General features: G+C 41.0%; 1 protein-coding gene across 1 annotated transcript in view; it reads right to left on the minus strand.

The window, feature by feature from the left end:
• Positions 1-308: 308 nt before the first annotated feature.
• KLHL14 (kelch like family member 14) overlaps positions 309-19,707 on the minus strand; it is a gene marked incomplete at both ends in the record, with an annotated part of 56,639 nt that continues 37,240 nt past the window's right edge. The window contains 6 exons of the mRNA XM_082290947.1: positions 309-449; positions 901-1,058; positions 3,762-3,920; positions 4,085-4,275; positions 10,393-10,471; positions 14,935-15,024. Of these exons, the coding sequence (XP_082147073.1) occupies positions 309-449; positions 901-1,058; positions 3,762-3,920; positions 4,085-4,275; positions 10,393-10,471; positions 14,935-15,024 (818 nt within the window). The remainder of the gene's footprint in view (positions 450-900; positions 1,059-3,761; positions 3,921-4,084; positions 4,276-10,392; positions 10,472-14,934; positions 15,025-19,707) is intronic.

Genomic DNA, 19,707 nt, shown 5'->3' on the forward strand with positions numbered 1-19,707 from the left:
GTATTTGAACAGTTAGCCATCATTTTTTTTTTAAGTTAAATTTGACGTGAGGAGTGTCTCTGCAGCAGGAAAAGTTTAAATCAGTCTGAAATGGCAGTCTGTGCTTCGTAAGACACCGGCACCTATCTGAGATGGGACAACACTTGGTTTTTCTTTTCTTTTAGTTTGCTCCTAAAGCATAAACATGGAATGAGGGGTCAATTATGGTAGCTTTGTTTTAACAGGAATTCTGTTCTAATAAAATATTTACGTCACCCGTCATTATTTTCCCAAATGCACTCAGTGTTCGTGTCAGTGCTCCTGGCCCATCACTTGTTGTACGGAACGCAGGCCGGCAATACCACAGTCGAACAGGCAGGTCCTGCAAGGGGCTCCGCAACATCTCCTTCCAGTTCTGTCCAAGTCCCTTTCTCAGGACTGTAGCAAATAGTAGAAGATTTGTAGGCTCCCTGTAGTAGAACAAAATGTCATATTAAATGTGGCTTTGGTAAAATCCAAGTCACATGTCAGCTCCAAAGATATTTGAGAACGACCCATGGTGACTCTAACTTAGAAGCTCTTCAAAAGGTTTGGTTTTGTTTTTCAGCACCCAGTCTCTGAAAATCAGACTCCTCATAAGCAGAGCTCTAAGCATACAGTCCCATCAATTACTTTTCCAAAATTCCTTCTGATTTTTAAATTACTCCATATTTGTGAATACAGTCTAATAATAACTTATCTAAATAGAAAGCACAAAGGTGAAAAAACACTCCATGTTCTCCACAAGCTGAAAACCAACCTGAACCTTCCCCTGCAGCTACTTCCCCTCTCATCTGCTCTCCATCCCATCTGCATATTATATGGACTGGCCACAAGAACTCAGAAGGAATAAAAAGTTGGTTGTAGAATGCTGGTACACACCATACTCCAGCTGTAGCCTCCTACAAGGTAAATACTGTCATCCAGGACTGCGCAGCCAGGGCCACTGCGACCCTCCAGAATAGGAGTCTGCAGGATATTCCACTGGTCACCTTTTGGATCGTAGCATTCCACAAGCATTACGTCGAGATGGGAGAAACCTGGATGAGGGCATTGAGAAAAGAGAATATGTGTTATGACATATTGTTTTATTACTTGGTTTACTGTTAAATTTATTAAATTACAGTTACAATATTACAATTATAACATAATTGTTAAACATTTTTCTAGACAATATCTTCATATACATCTAACCCAACTTCTGTAACATTAATGCTTCATTAATTCAGATCAAATAAATCTGTTCAAGGCTTTTAGCATTAGTCTTCTACAAATCAGGAATCCATAGAAAACCTGACCATATCAGGAAACATTCAGTAATAACTTATCAATGATGCAAGCAGATTCAAGCAAAATTCTTCCTTGTTTCTCAGTGCTAATACAAGTTTGAACATGTAGGAAGAGACTGTCCTGGCAGTCTTCCTCAAAAGCAGGCAGATCTAATCTATTCAAAAATGAACAGGTTGAATTTTTCTCAGAAATCAATGTCTAACAAGTCCAGGGAGAGCTTAGACAACCGATACCACTTGGTTCTAGAGGGACAAAGTGCTTAGCATGATGGACATGATGTGCAGGACCAGTTGCAATTTTCCAGCTGATTTAAGGTATACCCTAAAGCACACAGCTGGGGTGAAGTCTTTAAGGCAACAAAAAATGTAACCACAAACACGGTGGTCCCATCCTTCCCGGGTAGGCCAAAAAATGTCCAAGCAACTGCTGCTGTTTGATCACCAAAAGGCAGAGAGGTCTCAGCTCAAGATTCTCAAGCTGTGTCAATGAATATGAATTAAGTGAGCTGAACACAGACACTGAACGCAGGAATCCCGGTTCCTGCTCCAATATTTAGGCAATTCCCTACCTCAATCTACCTCCTCTATCAGAGCACTGCAGTAAAATTGTGACTTTCTTAATAATGTGAGGTGCTTTACTTAACCCTTCTGTCTTCTCTTCAAGGTATGACAGCAAAGGGTATTATTTCTGCAAAAAGGGCATTTGATGATATCGGCACTTCACAAGGAAGCTGCTTGCTAGAATATTATTTATGTCTGGAATGAATATGAAATAATATGAAATAATTCATAATAATATGAAATAATTCTTTGCTGCTGTAAGGTTTTCAAGGGGCCATATAAAGGCCACTGCTGTGCACCCAGAGCCCATCAAAAGCTCTGTAACAAACTGCAGTATGCACATGATTAGCTGTGATGTGGTAAAGGCACTGCTAACACTACTACACAGTTCCAGCTTCACAGAGGAGGGCTTTGCCATGGAGCCCTGCTATTCCCTGCCCCTGGAGAATTTGTAACATTTCATCCACACTTCAGTCCCCTCCCTCCTCTCTGTCCTTGCAGTTCTTCCTTTTGTTTCACTGTACAGGTGAAACCATTTTTTTCCAAGAAGTCCTTTTACCAGACAGCCTGGATGTTAAACACCTCTCACAACAGTGAGCAGTTCAAACGTTACAAAGGCACCCAGGGCAACAGCTGTAGAGGCAAAAATGCAAGGCTTATTAGAAGTAGGTGAAACTGTGTGGAAAAAAAAAAAAAGGTGGCAGAATAGAAGCAACTCAAGCCTCTGCAAACCAAAGCATGTGCTTTAGCTAGAGGAGAGCTGTGAAAGGTTTTAGTTTTGTAGGAGGAAAAGCCAACACTGTGAAGCACTGAAACCTACAAAATTTTCAGGTGTTCATGTGCAAGCAGCTTTTGCCCTCTTCACCTTATAAGGTCCAGTCCATAAACACCCATCACAGAGGGGGGGAGGGGAGCAGAGGCACAGCAGCCCTGAACCTGCCTGCAGGGGTTTATGCACCAGTACTATTTATCAGGGAAAATTTACAGCTGGGACTTGGTCCCCTGCATGCTCCACAGACACTCAGACCTCCAAAAGCAGCCTGTGGCTTTACAGCAGGCCCTGGGTACCAGAGTCAGACATGACCTGGTCTTACTGGCACTTAACATATTTTTTCACTTTTTCTTCTCTATTATGATTTTCTCTTTTGTTGTTGGGAGTCTTTTATTTCTTTCATTTTAAACTTTAAAGGAGAAAGAAGAAAAAAAGTGAATATAAACTATTAAATATTATCATGGGACAAAGGAGCAGGAGGTGTGCTTTTTGTCTAAGTGGCTGGATTAAGAAGCATCTTTAACAGCAATGACATATAGGTATTAAGATAAAAATACCAGATGCCCAAGCAATAGTTATTTTAATATGAGACCATTTGGAAAGATGAAAACAAGGGACCCCTAAAAAGAATTATAATAAACAAGCTACATTTAATACTAAAAAGGGATTTAAAGAGCCTAGTCCTAATATTTAATGGCTGGAAGTTTCCTTTTTTTTTCTCTTCATTAAATCAGGAGCTTGTTTTTGTGTGTTGCTCTGAATAAAGCTCTCTTTAATTGCACATTTTGGAAAATGATTTAAAGAGGAAAATATTGCTGGTACTTTCGGGTCAAAGAATAATCTGTTTGTTTCATTGAATTCTTGGTAATGACAAATTGTCCATGCCTTTGAGTAATGGAAGCTCCCATTTTTATTATCTAATACATTCATTACTCATATATTTAATGTACTGTTATAATTTTAAAATAATTTGCATAAAATGTTTTTAAAATTGCTGGCTCAAGTGTCCTGTTAAATTGTGTTGCTTGGTTTTTAATGTATTTAACAGTGACTGTCTTACAAAAATATTCTTTATCAGAGATGTGGGACACTGGGTACTTTTTTGCTATTAAAAATGTGACCTTTCAGATGGTTTCCTCCAATTGCATACAGTCGGTCATTCATTACAGCCAAAGTGTGGATTGCTCGTTTTGTGTTCATGTCCTGTTTTCGGGCCCAGACGTCCATCACAGGGTCATAGCAGTACAGCCAGGGGACATATTCTCCATTGTGAACACCTCCTGCAAAGTAAATACACATCAGTTAATTAATATCCATAAAGACATTGAGCTGCAGCAGGAATTCAGCTCTCTGGTTTTGGGGTTCTGCGGATTTTTTGGGTTCTTTTATGGTGGTTTTGGGTTGGTTTTCTTGTCATATAGCAGGAATTATACAAGACACTGGCCTGAAATATATATCTTGCCATTGTGAACAGCTCCTGCATGGGCTGCCAAGGGCTGTGGTAACGAAGACACGTAACGCCACTCGTTTGTCTCCAGGTTGTAGCACTCAACGCTGGACAAGTAGCCAGTTTCGTTTCTTCCACCGATGACATACAAGTTCTTGTCAAGGCGGCAGGCGTAGAAACTGGCTCTCCTGGGGGACAGGGCAGAACAGAACCCAACAAGTCAACAACAAACCAATTAGCCATGTCAAACATTTTTTTCCCCCTCTCCAGCTGACTCCCTGAACTAAGAGAGCTGCTCCTTCAAATGCTACATCAGAGAGAAGTGTCCAGGAGCTTCACACGCTTACAGCTGTCCTAGAGACTGTGGCTGCTTCACAAATCAAACACATTCCACATCAAAAAATACTTCATTTTTTGTGTCAAAACAATTAGGCACACATAAAACTTCCAGGAAATACCCCTTTTCAAAGCTGTTTGTTGCTTTTTCACACCCGTGAAAGATAAAAAGGTGCTCATTAATGTTTGGGGCATTACCTTGTAAGGGATATAACAACTCAGTAAGACAAAGTGAAAAATGAGGTAGATAATGTAACAATAATAAATTATCTTGACATTCACTTTCTTTATGGTCCTTCAAGGGTCATTGTTCCCAATTTACTAAGAGAACCACATCATCAAAATTTTTCTTCAATTATCATTTTTTTCTTCCTTCTGCAGTACTGCAAATAGAACAACTTTCCTTACGCTAGCCACAACACTACATCTCCACCCTTTAACTCAAAAGAGGTCTGTCTCCATTCAGCTAACCCTGAGAAAACTTTTAGCCACCTGTCTGCTTTTACATGAGACTCGGGTGTGCACGTAAAGAATTAATTTTTCTGGCCAGGACTGTTGGGCATATATTAGTTTGTCTTCCTCGTGACTCCAAAATTATTGCTGAGTGTTTGTTGCTGAAGTAAAAATTGAGCAGTAGACGATTTTGAGAGACCTTGGTTGGTGTAGTCCACTCTCAGGGAAAGCTCCCTGGATCATTCAACAGCAGGAAGGTCTTCTGGAGTAGAGACCTTTAATTTTAAGCTGCAATAACATGAGAAAGAAAATTGCAGAAGAGCACAGCTGGGCTAGGATGAAGATCTGTACAAAATACTGAATGACAAGAGTTGCCAGTCCCCAACATAAAGTTTTCTCCTGGGTGAAACCAGAATGACGTGGGAGACCAGAAATAAGCAGGCAGGCCAGGTACAGCAAAGTGTAGCTCTGACAGTGCCTGCAAAGCAGGCACTCTGGAGTGTGGCTGTAGCTTGCCAACCCCTGCTCTGTGGCTGATTCAATGCACTCTGGTTCCTGCCCAGGCGCTTTAATTTGAATCTGGGAGCAGCTGCATATCTCAGTCCTGAATCATGCAGTAAATCTTGGGGGCTTGATGGTCACCTGCACCATCAGGGACTTGAACCTGCAGACCACTGTAAAGCATTTGGATGAACAGTGGTACACACAGAGCTCAGCATCCTCAGTGAACAGCTTTGGTATGTCCAACTCCTCCCCAGGCTTCCCGAGAGCCATCCCATGACCAGCTGAACTAGCCAAGTCTGGTGTGCCCTGTCCCTAAACCTGACATCAAGCCAGGCATGTTCAGGAGCATTTCCTTCAGTGAAGGCAGGAATAAGTTCTTGCTCTTTTGCACAGCTACTTATTTTCACGAAGTTTGTAGCATCCTTTAACATTCTGGAGAAATCTCCCTCTTTGTTAAAAGCATCTGAGACTGGCTGGTGGTTTATAAGTTGGAAGAGAAGTGAGGCAGACATCAAGAGATACAGCCATGGAAACAGCAGGGCTGGCTGGGTGTTCAGGGAACAGATCTGATGCACCACTGCCTGTTTCTGACCTTACTTTTTGGATTTGGTGCACACCTGACAGGGCTCCTCACCAGCCAGGGTCACTGAGCACCTCCTGTTCACTTCTTTGCTATCACCTTGCCTGCACATGGGCAGCTTGGACTGTGTGGGACAGCACCCCTTGCTGAGTAGGGCTGGGACTCCACCACAGGGAAGACTTCTGAAAAAAACCATGGAAACAGGAGGACAGGAATACTGGCAAGTGTCTCCAGATCAACTGATGAATTAGGAAAGACCATTTAATTTATCTGTCAGTGGGCAGATAGAAGCTGATGGCATATTTTGCTCTGCATGGTTGGGCAGCAAATTGTGCATCTATATTTTTAGCCTGATATTCTATGGAAACAAAGCTAATTTGATTACACTGTACATGTACCCATGTCTGCCTACTGTTGTCTCTTAAAAAAAAGCGTGTGACTGATTTCACTCCAATTTGACAGAGGCTATAGGTGTTACAGGCAATCAAGTGCATATAAGCTTTCTGAGAATATGTGATGGGCCTGAGGCAACACAGCCCACAGTTGCCCCAAAAGTAGGAAAAGCTGCAAAGGTCACCTCCTATTAGACATGAGAGAGCCTGCAAAGGCAGGTACACATTTTTCAACCCTCCTGTGTCCAGCAGCCACAAGGCACAAACCCACAGGGTGCCTCTTGTCAGTGCTCCCATATCCACTCGTCTGTCCTTGTGCACCTTCTCTGGTGAACCCATTAACAAACTGCTCTCGGAATGTTTTGCCTTTCTTTTCTTTTAGTTCAGGTTTAATAAACAGAGGTAGACACAACTTGCATGCATTATTCTCTTAACCAGGATTTCACTGACAGTATTCTGTACGTGTACTCCTGGTTTCATCCACACAGTGTCACTATAAGGAGCAAAAATGAAAGCATCAGCATACTTCACTCTTCTGCTCGGATGTGAACATGCACTCAGTAGCTTCTGTCAGAAATATTTTAAGCTTTTTGGGTTTTTTTCATTTTCAGTGATACAGTGAGTAAGGGCATGCTGTTACAGTGTGCAAAGGCATGCTGTCAAGTGATGACTTTTAAACTGCTGTAAAATATGATTCAGATTAAACTATAATACAGCAATCTTTGCATGACAACTTTCCCCTCAATACTGGGAAGACACTATCCATTCTAATTAGATAACTAGAATGTACCTCAGGATCTGAATATGGATAATAATTATTTTGTGATTTTCTTCAGGATTTGAAAATACTCGATGTTCACTGGTCTCTGAAATGCTTTTCCTTCACACCCCTTCACCCAACCATCAACTCAACCAACTTCTTCTTTCAAGTATACACATATAAAAGGGAAGATTTTCCTCGTGATTTTCACACATGATGAATTTATGCCCTGAAACACCAAATAGAACTACCAGTCTGAGGTTTAAAGTTACCAGTGCTGTTACTGATTGTGCAATATCTGGACCTGATTTCAGAGTCACTTATAGAGTGCATGCTTCGCTTTTTAAAAAATAAATAATCTTAAGAGGGGCTGACATTACTATTACTAAAGTCACAGACAAAAATAAAATGTGAAATTGTTTCATCTCTTTTTCTGTGCCTTTTCTCAGCTCACTCAGCCTCAGAGAGTACATTGACCTGCTCACTTCCCACTTCCACTTGCACTTCTTCAGAACCTGGTACAATGCCATGCTTTTTGCTGGTCTTCAAACAAAAACTTTTAACTCCGAATATAAGAAAAAGCAAGTTGTTTTAAATGTTGTTTAGCTCCAAACACCTTGAAAAGCTCTGTGTTGAGCTGGCAAGATGCAACAGTTCTGTTGCTGAGATGTCCAGCTGAGGATCAGACCACAAGTTCAAATACAACTGCTACAAAGACTGCTCCTTCAGTAGCCATCATAGTCTAACTGAACTGCTCTCCAAAAACCTTCCTGTTGTTATGGCATCATCAGGCAGATATGTTTTTCCAAAGCTTATGAGTCACTTGCTGGTTCTCTGAACAATAAAATCCTGGAATTGTACATGCTTTTCAAAAGCATCTGTTTTTGAGATGTTCTTCAAATGAAAAGAAACCAAACTTGGCTCTAAAGAAAATACACTGGTGACATTGAATCCATAATGGGATTAGACTTTTCTTTATAGCTCATACAGTAAAATCAATCAGATATGGATTTTGGCATGTGAGATAAAAGTTTACTTATCAAATATTTCATACGGATTTTCGACCTGAGAATATACTGCCTGTGAACGAGTCCCACATTTACCTGGCAGTCATTTCAAAGGAGCTATTATAGTCTATCCAGCCAATTATTCTCAGACTAAAATTCCTAAGTAGGTTTTGACTTGATGGACCATAATGACTCAGAAAAACCCATTAAACAGTCTGTCTTGTCAATGGTGCCTGCATTATGCCAGCAGAGACAGGGCATGACCCTGTACTCCTAGCAGGGGGAAAATAGCCTGTTGACTTTAATGGGAACTTTATCTCACTAAAGGAGTTGGGAAAGAAAACTGCATAAAAGCTCTCTCTTGTTCGTATGATCTTCTACAAACTGGGCCAGTCCATACCTCTGAAAGCTGCAACAACTCTGAGGAAGTCATTAGGACTGAATAAACAAACCATCAAAAACATTTTAGAAAGAGATTTTAAAATCCCTGTTTTCCAACAACAGCCCTAATGCTTAGGAGCCTTTAAAGAAAAACAACGGGCAAGCCCATAAGCTACGTATCCTGAAGAAAAGAGGTGACAATTAATGTTGTCATAGCAGAGCCCCTTGCAGAAGGAACTACGTAGGAGTGGACCACTGTATTTCAGTACCTCTGTGAGGAGCTGTGGTGTTCATGCATTACAGTTTATTACGGGCAGGAGCACAAGGCACAGCTGAGTTTCTGCCTCTTGGCTGAAGGCAGCAGCTCCCACCGGAGCACAAGGCCAGTCACCTGCCACACAGTTTTCCAGGGAAACACAACTGGCCAATGTGGAGGTGGAAAAATTCCTACTGCCTCCTTTCTCCAACCCTCAGCGGCCTACTTCTGCTTTCTGTAGTTTGTCAGCCAAATAAAGCCAACTGCTCAGCCAGCCGCCAATGCCCCTCAGGAATTTTGCTTGGAGATACCCAGAGGGCCTAATTAAGACTCAGATTAGGCTCCACAGAAGAGGTCCAGGCTCCATACAAACATCAGTCAGTCTCCTAGTCAGTCTCCCAGCTCAGCAAGGATGACTGGCACAGCGATGCCCAATCTGATGCTCACCTCCTGTCTCCCCCATGCCAACACCCAAGATGGCAGCGACTCAGTCTAGGAAGCTGAACCAGAGGGGAAGGTGTCCCTCTGTTTTAAACAATCACAGCCATGAAGGGTATTCGACAGTGCTGGTGGGAATGAGGGAGAAGGCTGGGTGCTGCCAAAGCAGCAACTTAGGTCAATCCAACTGAACCTTGAACAAAGGTCCTTCAAAAACTCTGCAGACTGACATTTTACCCCTGGAAATTTGAAAAGACAGCCGTATTTCCAAGCATCTCATAAGACACACCTTGAATCACAAGGCTGCACTGAATTAAATAAATTTATGACTGCCAGACACCTGAATACTGTAGACAGTCAACAAAAAACTGTAATACTAATATAGAATAAAGAAAGCATTTGAGGGAGACACTGTGAGATCTTTTGTACATGGGATCCATGAGAAGATGGGTGTTGAACTGAAGGATGGACACTGAATATTTTCTTCAAAGAACATTGTAACTTTGGATCTTCTGCCTTTGAGATTCTTCTTACGAAACATGCATCATTCAGTTCAGGTTTATGGGATTTTTTTCCTGTCAGGGTAGGATTTGGGATCCACACTTAAGTTTACGTCATCTTTACGAGTCATTGCTCAAGTCCACGTCCATCTTTGCTTTTTGGTTCACAGCAAGATTAAAACATGAGCTACTCTAATATGGATTTACTGACAGCAACTTCACTCAAAGACCACCTAGGATTAAGAGTCCTCTGACAAGTAGAGACATGTTCAGGAGAGCTTTTCATAGCTGGTGTGGTGAAACAGGATGGAGTCAACATGTGAAGATTTCAGTTCCCTCTAAGATATCTGACTATAATTACTGCTTGTTTACTGCAAACTCATCATGACACTTCAGTCAGGGAACATGACAGGACACTACGGAGACTTCAGGAAAATCCTTCAGACCGTACTCAGGCAACCAGTAATTGCATGAAGTCCATGGCTATTTTGCATGAATTAGCACTGCAGGACTTGGCATCTGGAGTTCTGAATTTGGAAAGTTTTAGAAATCAGGAGACAAATGGGATACAACTGCGTGCTGCAGTTTTATCTGTATTTTAGGTGCTTCTACAGGCCTCCTTACTCCCAGAACCAAGCCAAACCTCAGCTGCTCCTAGGATGAGAAAACAGAAATTGAAAAACATAGCAGGTTTTTACCTCTCTTGCATGGGTGGAAGTTGTATCCAGCTGTTAAACCTGGGATCGTATCGGCTAACAAAGTTTGTACTGTGCTTCCCTGTAAAGATAGATTATTTTGACACTCAGCTGTTTGTTTCATGTATTTAACATCATGATTGTAATATATATTACATATAGTTCACAAGTTGACACCTTTTATGAAGGGTTCCCCCTTTTACAACAATGTATGATTACGCTATGTGTACAGTAATAATTCAACAAATAGGGCACTGCAAGGTTTGAATTAGCAGTCACTAGCAGTAAAAGCAGATAGTGATTATTCTTGGTCTTTGTAATAAGATCTTGAAAATGTGTATTTAAATTTACTTATACATGCTGTGGTATTTTCACAGCCACAATAAATCACAGCACTAAATAAAATTACTGCCCAAAAGAGGCATCCCCACGGTATTTTTGTGACTCAAATATTTTGTGTCAGGTAAAAAAATGAAAGGGAGAACACATGCTTTTCTTTCTCCTCACATCATCTCTGTGTGGAACATGGCAAAAACCCTTTGTGCAAATAACCACGAGCTGCATAAGCCATCAGCATGGGGTATGCAGTGTTTGCACTAGATGGTTTATTCTACCATGTACTTTCAGTGTAAGTTAGAAGGAATTACAGATGTGCATCGAAGGGGGAATACACTCTTAAGAGTTTTATTCCAAGTGTGTTAGCTAAAATATGAAGCATGAGCAACATACACCACCTAACTAGCTTCTCCCTGCTGTCAAGCCCAAGAACTGTGTTCATGTCTTCACAATATTAAGATTTCACCTTATTTTACATGCAGATTGACATCAAAGCAAGAAAACTGAAGCAAGAGAGTGCATGGCAATTTCCTGTAACACCTGAGACTTCAATAGATGAGCATTTTGAAAACAGAAACCTTTGTTTATGTATGTGTGACTAAAAAATTGAATTAGAGGCTTCACAGGCCAGCAGAATAACCTAACTGTGTATGTCACAGTTCTATAAATGGTCACTGGGCATTCTACAAGGTGAATATTTTTGCATCAGACAAGCCTCTGCAGGATTGGCTTGCTTTGCCTGCTTCATTCCACACTAACTTCAGCATGTGTAAATAGACCATCAAGACTGGAGAGAAGAATAACAACACAGCTAGAATTTGTATTTATAATAATTTAAGATCATGTTCTACAAGAAAACAGAGAAAGAAACCATGCTGACCGCTCTGGAAGTAAACTGATTTCCTCGCTATGTTATAAGCACGTTCTATATGAGGAGGGTAAAGCAGAAGACTGATGAGTAATGCAGCATTTCCTTTCTAATCCAGCATGGTGCCTAACAAGGACCATACTGAGCATCACTCAAAGACATGACCTTCTCAGCACCATCTCCAGACAAAGGGTGAGATCCCCATACTGTAAGGGCAACTGGCCATCCTGCCACTGAGCTTAGTGAAGTGAGGCTTTGCTCTTGGTTCCTATCTGGATTCCTTTAGTCTACACAGACAATTTAGAAAAAGAGGCATCAAGAGCTATAAATTCAGAGAGCAGCAAAACAGTAACAAGCTCTAGGTTTCACCATCTAAGACATTGACTAATCTACTTGTATTTTGAAAAGCAGAAAGTCAAAATAATATGAATATTGATCCTAAGTTTAAACTTCTATTTATTTTTCTTTTTTTTCTAGGTTTTAATGCTGCTGTATTCACTACATCTTTCAGAGCTACTGGGACTTCAGTGCTCATTAGTTATACAGCAGCTTCTTCACTGTTGTCATACAAACCTATAATTTGGGGACCTTGGCTGTCTAGCACAACATGTCATACACATGCTCACTACAAACACCACGTATGTAGAAGACTGTAAAGTGCAGGGTAGAAGAAGGGTTTAGCAAGCCTAGAGCGGGAATGCAGGATCCAAATCTGGGTCCTTCACAGGAAGGGAGGTGAAATCAAACTAGAACAGGCACAGAGAAGAGCTACTATGGCAACAGGAAGAACAAAAAGTTTACCTTATGGCAGGAGACAAAGAACTTGACCTGTTGCACCTAGAAATACAAAGGCTGAAAGAGGATAGGAGTGCTGTCTGTAATACTTCAGAGGAACGAATCTCCAGGAGGGGAAAAACTATTAAACTGAAGGCCAGCCTTGGCATGAGAACAAGGTGATTTAGATAGTCAAAGAATAAATTTTACTGGATACCAGAATAAGGCTCCTAGTCATTCAGAGCAATTGGATTCTGTAATAGCTTTCTAACAGGAGTAGTGGGGGCCAAAAATCCAACTGCTTTTCAAATGTAGCTTAGAAAATTTACAAAATGGGACTGTATGATTCCTGTGATTGCAGGAAAAGGAACTGATGACCTACTTAATCTGCCTGGTGTAACTGCTTTGACTGCAAATCTGGACTTCAGTTTGAAAGAGAACTCTTATCTACTCCTTCGCTCACCTGTCAGGAGATTGCACATGTTAGGATGCACCTGTCAGAATACAGAACGTGGGACAAGTGAACAAAAATCAGGATTAGCAAATCAGGATGATGGGACAAAAGGAGGCAGATGCTGTTCTCTGCTCTGCAGCCATGCCAAAGGGTGCTGGGCTCTGAAGGTTATGAAGCTGGTCTTAAATCCATGCCTGTGTTGTGCACCCTGCTTTCCTCAGTGTTTACTCATGCAAGAACCCTTGTGACTGGATAGCTATGGGAGGATGTGTAAAAGTGAGAAAAAATGTCTCCCGTACTTTCTGGGCTGTCAGGAAGTCAGCGGAGCACGAAGGAGGCATGAGCACTCCTTAGGGTCCACGCAGTTTCTCAAGAGCCAGATGGTCTGATGGCTAAAGCAATGCCTTTCCATTGCCACCATCTCCAAGATAATTCTTCACACTGGAAAAAACACCTGGAACATTCTCATTTGAAGTAGAAGCTTTGTGAAGCCTTGGCAAGATGGTTCCAGGTAGGTCCATCTGAAGTCCCTCCTGGGCTCTGAGGATAGCAGATGAGAGCCTGAACATAAATTCAAGTGGGTATGTGTGAACTGCCCCCATGTAGCTGCACATTTAGAGCAAATTGGTTTCAAGAAAGAATATGCCCAGCAGTAGCACAGTATGTAGTTTATGATTTCAGGTCCACTTTCAGTAAGATCAATTTGATAAAGAGGTTAGTATAGCAATGCTCATATCTCTTTTATTTCTATCTTCCCTACAGAAAAAATCCCAGCACTGGTATTCACAGGACAGGGAAGTTGGTAGATGTCTTCAGCAACATCTTCAGCTCAGGAGTTGATCCAGATCTAAGCAATCTCAGAATTTAGGTACTATTCATCTCACAAACAATTGTGTTTGATTCCTGTGTCAAATGCAGGATATGTACCCCTTCTACCATCTCTCCATCACCTTCCAAGTCAGTTTCCATATCTTTAAAATGTGGGTAATTATACTTCTTTTCTTTTACCCTTCATGTGACATGGCCATTTAATTATAAACTGTCTGGAACAAGGTCTGCCTATCCATATGCCTACCACCAAATACAACAGGGGCCCTCACTGGATGGATGTGGCCAACGATCCTAAAAGAAATTGTCATTAGTGATACCGCGCTGTCTCCTGTTTCAAATAAAGGGCATTCAACAATAGAACTAAAGGGCCCTTCTCCTAAGACATATAGTGATATTCTTAACTACACCAGAAACATGCTTATAGGGTGGCCTGGATTGTTTGTCTCAGTTTTTAGGGAGTGAACAGATGTAACAATTTTCTATAATTTGGTTTAGTGCAGATGCTGAAATGGGGCATTCACAATAAAATATATGCAGTATACGTAATTTCAGCTGGATCCTCTGGTGTTTTAAAGTAAAAATGTGTACCTGCAAGCTGTTTTATGGTTTCTCAGTCATAATTATCTCTGTTACACAGACTGCTACAACTACAACTCTTTCTTCATGTGCAAGCTTTTTAACAATGTCTTGACAATTCTGTGAATTTTGCAAGGCATGGTATTCTCCTTTTGCTTTGCTCAGAAGCCTGTTAAATTGTTTAATTTCTCTTTGCGGTAAATTTATGAAGTAATCAAATCAAAGAAGGTAGCAGCAGATAATCTATATGAGAAGCTCTTGCACAAGACTGAAAAAAGGATCAGTTTAAGAATCTCAAAGTCTAGATAATTAACACATTAACAACTTGAGCTGCGAGTATCTTGTTTGACAATAGAAAAGAAGCATTCATCTACTGCAATTGCATTATTACATTATGACTGGAAGGAGACTGGAAATGAAGGTTAAAATTCTTAACAGCTGCTGCCTGGTGCATGCACTTGAAAGAGTCTGTTCTGCTGCCTGTGGCATTTCTCAAGGGATGTGGGAGCTGATGAATGACAGAGATGCTAATGCTCAAGTACCAGATATTTATTACATCAATACCGAAGAGTAGCCTTTACTCAGGTTCAACAGTTAGGCTGAGGGTCCTCAAAATCCCTTGCTAAACACTACATCAGCTGACCTGACAGACAGGAAGGCACAGGAAGGCAGATGCTCCCTCTGCCTTTGAGTATTCTGTACATACCATTAGGGTTCCACTGGTCTTCTCCTCCCAGCACGAACAAGAAGTTTTCCACTTCCACGACACAGTGATGGGCACTGTTGTATGGCATAACTGCAAGCAAAGCAAGAATTCTTTGTCAGCTCAGGATCCTGATTTTATCAAATACTTCCTCTTTACCATGAGAATGAGTCACCCCAAGCAGGTACATCCACTGACTTAGCAGCAGACAAAGCCATTTTTTAGTAAACTTACGCAATTCAGTTTTGAAAATAATAAAGGAAAAAATCAGGAATTCTGGTCCCTCAGTGCCCCCTCACCTGCCCAAGTGCCATACAGGCCGCTCTAAAAAGAACTTGTTAAAAGGGGTGAAGTTGCATGATATTTCCCTGAAAATAAGCAGATGCTAGGAATCCTAGTATGCTAGGAAACATTAAAAAAACCTCAGCCGAGCTTTGTTCTGCTGGTAATGTTTCCACAAGAAGAGTCAGTATGTTCAGTAGCTTTCTATTACACAGCAATGAACAAGCTGCATTTCCATACAGTTTTAAGTTTTTAAATTAAGGTCCTGCTGATTTAATGCCTTTTCCAAATGTATACGCTTAATTTCCTGTACAATGTCATTAGCAGCACAATCACACATCTTCTATTCATCTAATCAGGAAGCCCTTTGTTAACAAAGATCAAAACTGTGGCATTAGGTTTGCAGTATCCCTTTTTTGGGGGGGAGGTATTGTGATTACTACAGACCAGCTACAGATGCAAACATCTATTTCTAAAAATTTACGTTTTCCACTGCAAATGCTAAAATGCAAAAATAAGGATTACATGTACATAACCTACACATATTATTGCAGTGTGCCATACCCACTGTAATGATATTACATGGAAAATGTAAACTTACACAGCATTAGTTACCATACCCCATAGAGTAGTTTTGGCCCAGTGACACCAGTAGGAAAAATTATGTCCTTGTTCAGCTCATCATATGGGCACCTTAAATCTAGGTGAGGACAAATGGGGAGGTGATGTGCATGTACAGGCAGGGAACTTATTGCTTGACACGGATCAACAGAGCACTTAGGAAACCAGTGCAGTGGGAAATCAATATGACTCAGGGCCAGCTCTTACTTTGTGCTCTTTTGCCAATGCCAAAAAAAAAAAAAAAAAAAAGAGGCAGCCTATCTCACACTTGGATTATTTTGGGTGATATATCTCTCATTTCATTTGTTTTATTATCTTTTATTTTTCTCGGAATGCAGTTGTGCAGTATAGCATATGCAAATAATAATAAGAAGAAATACGCACAGCTTTGCTATTTAGGACATATTTTCTTAAAGATCAAGTGGGCTCATTTAAGCCTCTTACTGAAGTTTTTGCCTAGGCAATGATGAATAAATAAGGCATGTTTTTAGTTTCTAGTAAAGGTCGAATATCTTTTTCATAGTCTGTGCTCTTACAAGTCACATAAGTGAAGCAGTTCTTAAATTAGGCAGCCAGGTACAGTGAAAGTTCATTAATTAAAATTATTTGTTACCGGTTCACTTTATATTGACTGGGAACTAATCCTATACTAGACATTGCAAAAGATATTACCTAGAGATTCCTACAGTAGGATGAAAGAATGAAGTTGGTTTTTGCTATCTTTTGAGACACCATATCATCATTATCTCACTTTTTAGTCTTAGACACTTCCCTATTTTAAAATCATCTCTCTCAAAACTACAGAACTTTTCTTGATTTTGTGGATTCTTGTAGTAAATAAGGAACTTGGTCTCCCATAAGAAATTTGCTGCCTTCCTTAGATGCTTTTTGGGACCCTTCCTCTTAAGACAAGACTCCCCAGGATCAGTCTGCAAGGGCTTCAATTTTTAACTAATAGAATGCTATATTATGGTTTCCAATTAAGTCCAAGCTGGTGGTTGCACCCTCAACCTCTTCTGCTGGTCAGTCTGGAGAGCTCCAGCATTTACAGAAAAAACTGTCTGCAGGCAGCACACATGCATATTTTTCACATTGTGTTTTCCCTTTTGCAAACATTTGTGTCTATTTATCCACCACATTGACACAAACAGGGTCAATAGAGGAAGAAATTCTGCTTTAAGCTTTTCTGCTGTTCCCATGCATATAAGGTATGCAGTAAGACTCCCATAATTATTATGATAATTAAACCTTGAAAACTAATGGCTTAATCCTGGCTCCTACTGAAATTGATGGCAACATTCCTACTGATACAGGATTGGGCCCAAATGACCCAAACTACCATCCATAACTCACGGGAAAGCTAAAAGGAAGCTTGCCTTAGAAAGGAGGGTGGTATTTGGCCTTCAGAAAGAAAGGTGACTGCAATAAAACACTGCAGACCTTTACTGTGACCTTTGTTTCTCTCAGAGCTTTGGGGAAAACTCTGTTCTTAGTCTTATGAATCTGCCCATGGGGCTGAAGGGAGCTGGACAAAACAGGGAGGATGAAGCAACACTGTGGACATCTAAGAGGGAAGGGACTCTAACTGAGAAATCAACCACCTCACAGTCTTTCTCCTTGACCCCTCAGAATCATGGGTTGGTTACACACAGAAATCAAAACTACGTGAGTGAATTTTTCCACTATAAAATGTCACTTGAGAGCACAGAAGACTTGCACTGTAAACTGTGATTCTTGTGAACATACACCCAGATAGGACCTAACTTTTCATAGACAACAGTCAAAATTACATGGCAATGAGCATGCTAAATTCTAGTAGAAGCAATCTTGTCAAACTCACTGGGCTTGCCAGGGTGTAACAGGAAGAATTTGTCCCACCACATGGTCTGGCCAGGCTGCCTCTTTCATTAGTTTTACACGAGTCTTTGTCTGCTGTTTTGCTTTAATAGTGTGAAAATCCCATCTTCTCATTTTTCAGTTTCAACTCATTGGAACACCTGCCTGCCCCATGAAAAGGGTATTTGAAGAGAAGTTTGTACGCCACGCTCAAACACAGCCCGGTGTGAGTTTTTAGCGTGTCAGTCAGTGAGTTAGAGGGAAAGGGTAAGGAGAAGCTAATCAGGATGAAATGAGATTAAAGGCTGTCTAATTTTACAGCAACTGTGATCCATCAGCCACTGTGAAAGTGACAGTGGAAATGAATGATGGAGACAGACAGGTGGGGCTGTACATTTCACTGATTTATCCTCAAATGCACTGGGCCTTATTTTATTGAGTGAACATGACCGCATTTATCATGACTGTCATCTAAACCCACTTCCCTCCATTTAAAAAGGTCACTTTACTAGGAGGGAGTAGGATAGAGGCACTTTCAAAACAGATTTAAAATTTAATAACACATGTTTATAAAACCCTGTGCAAGAATTCTTAACTTTATTAAAGACTGATTTAAAAAGAAGGTGAAAACACTATTAAACAGAGGTGAAGATAAAAGCCATGGTCATCTGAGAAGCATGTTTAGATACCAAGGTGATAGGTGCCAGGGAAATAAGTGAGATAGACAGATATAAATAGAGTAGTTGAAAAACCACCTCTTCTAAGTCCCTGCCCCTCACACACATTTCCAAAACCTCAGGATGCCCATGCCCTCCCAGACCAAGAGCACAAACAGGTCCAAACACCCCTGCTGAAGACAGCACTCCCACCAGCCCCCTTCCCATGCATTTGATGTGTGATTGGTAGGAGACCCTTGGTAAAGTGGAAGGCAATTTCTCAGGTACAGATATGTAACATGCAAAGCATACTAGGTGAAAACCAAATGGAAGATTTATACTTGAGAATGATCTGGAAGGCAGTGGACACCAAGACTGCAGTGGTGTTTGCTAAGAAACACTTCACTACACAAAGATCAGTGACATTGTGCAGGAGGTGACACTCAGCTGTTCTTCAGATACAGATGCAGGTGGAAGACACAGCAGCACTGCATATCAGGATAGATATCCTAAGAAGAAATTCCTCACATATACCGAAGCTCAGCTAATAAAAAGTACCAGACAATGTTCTGGGACCTACTTTCAAAATCAGAGACTACAGGTTATAGCCAAATGCTCATGAAATCAAACACTCTCAACTATGAAGCCTGTGAGGTCAACCAGATGCAATGATGCTTCAAAGGCACCTCCATCATACACCTCACACACCTAACAAGCAACAATGTGTGCTCTTTGTCTCACCCAGTTTTGCTTAGTTTCTGCCAATAACTGCACGTTTAGGAAACAGCATCTGGGTGTGCTCCATACATTAATCAAAGGGTCATCGGCTCCTCCTCCTCCTCCTTACACCTTCCCGTCTATCGTCCCTTCAACACTAACTACCAGGGAAGAAGGGAGAACTGGAATAGCACTTCTCAAGACAGGAGGAGAATGAGCTCTGGTCCCAGGAGATCTGAAATCTGTGATACAGCCTATAGCCATTCCCCTGCTCTGCTAAAAACTCCTTTCAGAAATTGTACTTGATTCCTCTACTCAAAAAAAACCCTCAAACCAACCAGAAAACCCCAAAACCAAACCCCAACAACAACAAAAAAACCAACCCCATAAATTTTTTACTTCCCTGAAGCATTCAGCTGCTTGAGGTACAGGAGGTACTATAAGGAAAGCCAAGAAATCTCCTCAACTACTGCACATCTTGAGCATAGCCCCTTCAAGACTCAGTACACACCAAGAAGTCATGCTCAGCATCTCTAATGACCTGTGCAGATGACGCAAGAGTGTGTTTCCAGAACAAGGATGTCATTATCAGAGGACATATGGAGTCAATTATGACCTTCCACAATATTAACAGTCTATCCTATTGACTACATAATATTCAAAT

The sequence above is a fragment of the Coloeus monedula genome (genome assembly GCF_965178545.1).
Source record: "Coloeus monedula genome assembly, chromosome: 1".
Classification (NCBI taxonomy): domain Eukaryota; kingdom Metazoa; phylum Chordata; class Aves; order Passeriformes; family Corvidae; genus Coloeus; species Coloeus monedula.